Raw genomic sequence first — 6,919 nt, forward strand, 5'->3', positions numbered from 1 at the left:
ACAAAGATCCCAGCTTGGAATAGAGGAAAGGGGCTCCCCAAGCCCTGAATCCTTCCTCATTAAGGCTTAAAGAAGCGATCCAACTGCTGCCAAAAGGAAGGAAGTTAGTTAAAAAGAAGCAAACCCGAAGCAGCTCACACCAGGCACACGGAGGCTTCGCTGCCCTCAGCAACCACCACAGCCTGTTTGGAGGGAGTTGGGTTGTAAAATAGCCAGAAAAAGGCAAACTAAACTCTCACAAAAAAGCCCCATGGGTGGGACTGACGTGGTAAATACACAACTGAGGCCAAGTTTTAAAATGTCTTTAAAAAAAACAACACCCCACACGCGCATAAACACACACACACACACACGCTTTGGCACACAGAGCAGTAAGGATGTCACTTGGAACATTCAGAGTCAGAGGGAAGCTGCTGGAAAGGGTTTTTGTTGGTTTGGTTTTTTTTTTTAAACTTGTTTTCTTACTTTTTCCTTGTAAAAAGGTACCAAGCAGAGGTGGTAGTGAAGCAGGAAGGGTGAGTACAAAGGCTGAGTGGTCCCAGGGTGACACTGCTCAGCACTTGTGCTCTGGATACTTTCCCAAAGCTTAGCTGGATACATAACATGGATATAAAAACACAGACATTCCTGGTTTTCAATGTGAAAACGGTAACATGGAATCGAGTACTTGTGCATTTGCCATTGGATCCTTTGGAAAAGGAACCATAAAAATAGATATTTTTTTTTAATAATAAAACTCTTTTTTTTGTCTTTTTTTGTCTTTTTTTAACCCTTAACTTAAGTAAAGAGCAAATATACACCTACAAGCAGAGTTCAGATCCACTTTACTGAGAGCCTGGAAGTCCATACATCAAATTAATTCCCAGTGGCATATCCAGACACTGGAACAGCTCCCAGCTCCAAAGGGCTGGTGTTCCTGAAAGATCTGCAGCTCCAGCTAACCTCATTAGCCAGCACAGACTCATTCCAGCCTTATCTCAGCCAACACTCCCCCAATAGACTCTGCAGCTGAGCCTCACACACGGGACTTGGCTCTGGGAGCATCAGAGCTGGAATTCTGGGCAACAAACCTGAATCCTGGTGATTTCCAACCCATGTCAGGCTGTAACAAGGAAAATCTAAGCCCTGAGCTCACATTTCCTTATTCCTGAGGCCAGAGTACTGATTCCAGCTACTGAGAAACAGCTTCCAGAGGAGAGCCGGGAAGAACCTCAGTGACAGAGAAACTAGCTGTGCAACAAGAAAGTGCATTAAAGGTAGCTCAAAACCAGAGTAAAGATCAAATGGCCACTCGACAGGAGGGAGAGTCAAGCTCCAGCAGCTGTGCTCCTCGGGCTGGGGGAGTTCACATCCAGGCTCTCCCTCACAAGTCCAAGGGGCAGGAGAGAAGCGTGCATTCCCGTGCTCCCACAGGGACACAGTTCTCCTGGCAGGCCATGCCCTCCTGCCCAGGTTGCTTCTGGGAGGTATCAGTTCTGGGCAGCTGTCATCGGAACTCGTAGATAGGAGCACTGTGCTCGGGAACGTGAGTTAAATTCAATGACTGATACCTGGGAGAGAAGGGAGAGATGGAGGAGAGGGTTACATGGAGCTCCTGCTTAGCAGCCACAGAGCAGACAGGGTGCTGGCTGTCATCTCTCCCCCTGTACAGTTTCAGAGGGGTTCATTCATCCAACACCCACTTCCCACGGCATCAAAATCCTGTCAGGATTTGCTCCTCATTGTTCTCTACAACTCCCTGACAGGAGGCTGGAGCCAGGTGGGAGTTGGTTTCTTCTGACAGGATTTTAGGAGGACTTGGCATTGCTTCTCATTGCTCTCTACATCTCTGTCAGGAGGCTGAAGCCAGGTGGGAGTTGGTCTCTTATCCTAAAATCCTGTCAGGATTTGGCATCACTCCTCATTGATCTCTGCAACTCCCTGACAGGAAGCTGGAGCCAGGTGGGGGTTGGTCTCTTCTCGCATGCAACTAACGATAGGACAAAGGGAAAAGGACTCAAGTTGTGCCAGGGGAGGTTCAGGTTGGTTATTAGGAAAAATTCCTTCATTGAAAGAGTGGTCAAGCTCTGACACAAGCTGCCCATGGCAGTGGTGGAGTCACCATCTCTGAAAGTGTTCAGAAAATGAGTGGATGTGGCACTTAGGGTTCAGTGGGAATGGAGGTATTTAACCAAAGGTTGGACTTAATTTTGGAGATATTTTCCAACCTTAATGATGCTGATTCCTACTCCAGTGCCTCTAATGCAGCCAGGCAGCATTCGAGGTGGGCTGTGAGGGGGTTTTTTGGACACCCTTTGAAGTTCAAGAACTTTCCTGTTCAAACAGTGTTTGCTACAAGTGCAAATTACACTCAGGTCTTTCAAAGCCCAGCTGGAGGGGATGTGTCTGAAAGCCTCCTGCTTCCTTCCCTCCTCCTGAGAGTTTCCAGCAACCCCACAGCTCCACTTGCTGTGCATGATAATGATCCAAGGGAAAAGAGCTCTCCACAGTACTTGTCTCCAATAAGAAACCCACCAATTAGCTTTGACTGTTCCCTTGTCTTATGGCAACACCCCAAGGACCTTGGCATACAAAGGTGTTAGAATACAAAGCACTGGCCTGACAAGATTTCTCCCCAAAAGAAGCAACAGCTAAGCTGTTACATGGGAGAAAGCCACAGCACATCTCCAGACCTTGTACCTCCCCTGCTCCACCTTGACAGCCCAAATTCCACCCCCTGTGCCAAAGGGGCAGCACTTTATACCACATCAATGGGATGTACCAGCCTGCTCTGCCCAAGCACAGCCCACACCCCCTCCCTTCTGCCCTGAGGTGCAGCCACCAGCCTGAACCTCCTGCCTGGACACTCCCAAGGCTGTGGACAAACAAAGCAGGAGAGGAATCACAGCTCGGTTTGGGTCCTAAGGAAGCAGGAAACTTCCTTACCATTCTGAACTCCTATGGTAGTAATAGCCCTCTATAGATGCTGCTGACTTCTGGAAGCAGATGTAATAGAAACCAGCAAAGGAAGCACCACTGATGTCCTTGATGGTGTGATCTGGGACTAGGAACTGTTCCTGCACACAAAACACAGGCTGTATTTTATAATGCCCATCAAATATAATCCCACCCTATCCCAATCTGCCATCCCAAACCAAATATTGGCACCCACTAACACAAAACCATTCCTGGCTGAGCTCTGCCTGCACTTGCAGCAACCCAGACCAGAGACCAGCATGTTCCTTCAACCCCTGCCACAGGCATCCCACAGAGAAGCAGATAACTGAGAGCAGAACCAGTTTTAAGAGGGCATGAGATGAGTTTCAACACCTGCCCCCTGCAAACAGAAGCCAATTGCAAAATCAGGAATCAGAGCCAAAGAATGAAGGGAAGGCTCCAGGGAGACCTTACTGCAGCCTTTAAATACCTGTGGGGGCTTCTGAGAAATCTAGAGAGAGACTTTTTTTCCAGGGCCTGTAGTGACAGGACAAGGGGGAATGGCTTTATACTCAGAGAGGGTAGGTTTAGATCAGGTATCAGGAAGAAATTCTTCCCTGTAAGGGTGGTGAGGCACTGGCACAGGTTGCCTAGAGAAGCTGTGGCTGCTCCATCCCTGGAAGTGTTCCAGGCCAGGCTGGATGGGGCTTGGAGCAACCTGGGCTAGTGGAAGGTGTCCCTGCCCATGGCAGGGGGTAGAACTGGATGAGCTTTAAGATTGCTTCCAATCCAAACCAGTCTATAGTGATTCTGTGATGATCCCAGCTAAGAACAGATGTGCAGACTGGACAGTTTGCATCAAACACATAGGTCCTGCACAGGGACTGGAGACACCAATTCTCTCATCCTCAGCAGCATCACCAAGCAAGATTTTCCTGTTGTGTTTTCAGCCATGACTGCAGCCCTTAAGGACACAATTATCTGGCTAGACACGAGTCACACTGGAACTTGCAAGTATGGTGGGTTTTGGGGTTGGCAAGGTGAGAGTTTTCATTAAACCATCATAGCTGAAAAAGGTTTCAGGCACCACAAGCCTCTGTCAGTGGCTTGCAAAAGGTTCATCAGAGAAGGAGACATGCAGAGTTTACCTTCCATCTCATGAAGACATAGTCCCCATTTTTCAGATCTTCATAATCAAAATCATCAGAGTTAAATGTTTTTGCATACTGGTAAAAAGCCTGAAACTTTCCCTGAAACAAAAAAAAAGAAAAGAAAAAAAACCCAGGATGCTTATTCCAGGAGTAGAGCTTCTTTCTAGTGCCAGCTGCTATTTAGGAGGGAAAACCTGCTACACAACAGGAGCTCCTTACCCAAGGGGCTGCTCTTCCCTTGGAGTAGTGCTAAACACCCACCCTAGGACTAGCACAGGGGATTGCCAGACACCCACAGACACATCCAGCCTGGCTGCAGAAGTTCCTCTGCACTTGCAGAGGAAAATATTTCAACAGGAACATAATTAACATCAAAGCCTGGCAAACAACAGCAAGGACAAGGCAGGGGGAGACAATCAGGTGGCTGCTGTGGCCAGAGAACAGCAGCAGGTACACCCTGAGCAGAGACACAGGTACCAACGGCTCTGCCTGTGCTCAGGGGCATCTCTGTCCCCTCATCCGCTCCATTTTGTAATAAATCTCCAAAAATAAAGAGTGTGTTCTCCTAGAGGGGGTCAAAAGATGGGTCAAGCTCCTGCTCCCTTCCAACCCTGTGGCCAGGAAAACAAGACATCCCCTCCCTCATCGTGGACCACAGCCTGCTGAAGGGCTGCAAAGATCCCAGCGAGGAAAGGAAGGAGACATCCAAAAAGGAGAGGTTTCCGTGCCTTTCAGAGTAGCTCTTGCATGGGCCCACACTGCATCTTTCCTCCAAACCAGCTGCTGAGGCCCCATCTGGCCCAGATTTATTACTTACCCAGTGTTTACGATCCACATCCTCATCAGCGTCCCACTTGCGCGTTAGGAATGGGTGTTTCTTACTGATTATCTCACCCTCAAAGAACGTGGTGAGGGTTGGGTACTCCTGGGAGATGAGAGACAAATGTGAGGGCAGAATTGTCACCTACAGACCCAAAGTCAAATGCACACAGAGCTCCACACACTCAGCAAAAAGCATCTTGCAGTGAGAGGTCTGTGCAATCCGAGGTTGCTGCTCCCATCCCTCCAAGCCACACACTGACTTGTCCTGCCCCACACTTCTCCAAGGCTGCCTCCTCCACACCCACAGGCTTCACCCTCTTCTTCCAGCCTCTATCCTCACTTCATGAAGCCAGAAGAAGCTGTGTCAGAGCAGAAATGCGGTGAAGGGTCTGGAGCACAAGTTCTATTAGGAGCAGCTGAGGGAGCTGGAGGGGCTCAGCCTGGAGAAAAGGAGGCTCAGGGAGGACCTTCTCACTCCCTACAACTCCCTGACAAGAGGGAGGAGCCAGCAGGGTCAGGCTCTTCTCCCAGGTACAAGCAATAAGAAATGAGGAAAAAGCCTCAAGTTGCACCAGGGGAGGTTAAGTTTGGACATTAGGGAAAATTTATGCACTGAAAAGGTGGTCCGGCATTGGCACAGGCTGCACAGGGCAGTGTCACTGTCCCTGGAGGTGTTCAAAGAACACGTGCATGTAGCACTTGGGGACGTGGTTTAGTGGTGGACCTGGCAGTGCTGGGTTAGTGGTTGGACTTAATGATCTCAGAGGGCTTTTCCAACCTAAATGATTCCATAAAGCTGCCAGCTGGACAATCACCAGTCCAGCTGGCGGACAAAAACCACAATGACAGCCAGCGGATACCCTGTAGGTGCTGAGTGACTGTCACAACCCCCTTGGACTGGGTTAACCATCCCATCAGGGACGAAGGTGCTCCTCTTCAGCTCTGCATTGTCAGAGAATGAGGAGAACAAGGCAGGGAGTAGACTCAGCTGGGACAACTGTCTCCTAATGCTTCTTCTAACACATGGTGACTTGCATCCAAAAGCAGCACTACTTTGGGAGACAGCTCTGGCCAACACCAAAAGCAGTTGTGGGAGACAGATGGGGAGAGAAGATACAAGGTGAGAAAGTTGGGACTGTTAAGCCTGGAGAAAAGAAGGTTGTGTGGAGACCTCAGAGCAACCTTCCAGGCACTGAAAGGACTATGGGAAGCTGGAGAGGGACTCTGCATCAGGAACTGTAGTGATAGGACAAGGAGAAATGAGGATAAATCGAAAGAGAGAAATTTAGATTAGATATTAGGAAGAAGCTGTTTCCTGTGAGGGTGGTGGCACAGGTTGCCCAGAGAAGCTGTGGCTGCCCCAACCCCGGTAGTGTTCAGTCAGGTCAGATAAAGCCTTGAACAACCTGGTCTGGTGGGAGGTGACCCTGCTCAGGGCCCAGACCTTAGTATTCTATGATTCTAAAAGTATAAAGCTCTGACTACTCAGGGCCTGCTTTATTTCCTTTCAGCAACACACCAGCACTAGCAAAGTGCCCTAAGCTGGTTGCAGGGTCACAGCTGGTGCTGCTCAGACTTTAAGGGATGCCAAATGAGCTTCCCTCACTCAGGACACTCACTGAGACCTTTGACAAGTCAAGAATTAAAGCTATAAACTACTCACTGCTCAAATCCCCTTCCAGTTTCCAGCAGCAGCTTCTCCCACCCCACCACCAACAAAACCCCTTAACACAGCACCTTCCCACGTTAACACTCACCTCGGTAAGGCCTTTAATCTTCAAGTATCCACACAGGTACGAGTTTTCCATATCCACATGCTAGAAAAAGAGCGCAAAGTCCAACCATAAAAACAAGGTACCGAGGCAGATCCAAAACACTTCCTAACCCTTCCTAGGAGCATTTCAGCCGGTACAGAAAATCCAGCTTCCTGCCTAGCTTAAAATACAGGTTATCTCTTATGAACTAGAAGGGTTAAAGCGAGGCGGACGCTGTCGCAAGGGGCAAGCAGGGTGGCAACGACCACCGCGGCC

The 6,919-nt window shown here is 49.1% G+C and overlaps 1 protein-coding gene across 1 annotated transcript; it reads right to left on the reverse strand.

Annotated features, from left to right (window-relative positions):
* Nucleotides 1-860: 860 nt before the first annotated feature.
* Nucleotides 861-6,706, reverse strand: GID4 (GID complex subunit 4; the record flags this gene model as incomplete). Its single annotated transcript, XM_009076470.1, has 5 exons — nt 861-1,550; nt 2,926-3,056; nt 4,065-4,166; nt 4,885-4,992; nt 6,647-6,706. Coding segments are annotated over 5 exons (465 nt in total), but the record flags the coding sequence as incomplete, so codon positions are not given.
* Nucleotides 6,707-6,919: the final 213 nt, after the last annotated feature.

This window comes from Acanthisitta chloris, unplaced genomic scaffold, assembly GCF_000695815.1.
Source record: "Acanthisitta chloris isolate BGI_N310 unplaced genomic scaffold, ASM69581v1 Scaffold1746, whole genome shotgun sequence".
NCBI lineage: Eukaryota > Metazoa > Chordata > Aves > Passeriformes > Acanthisittidae > Acanthisitta > Acanthisitta chloris.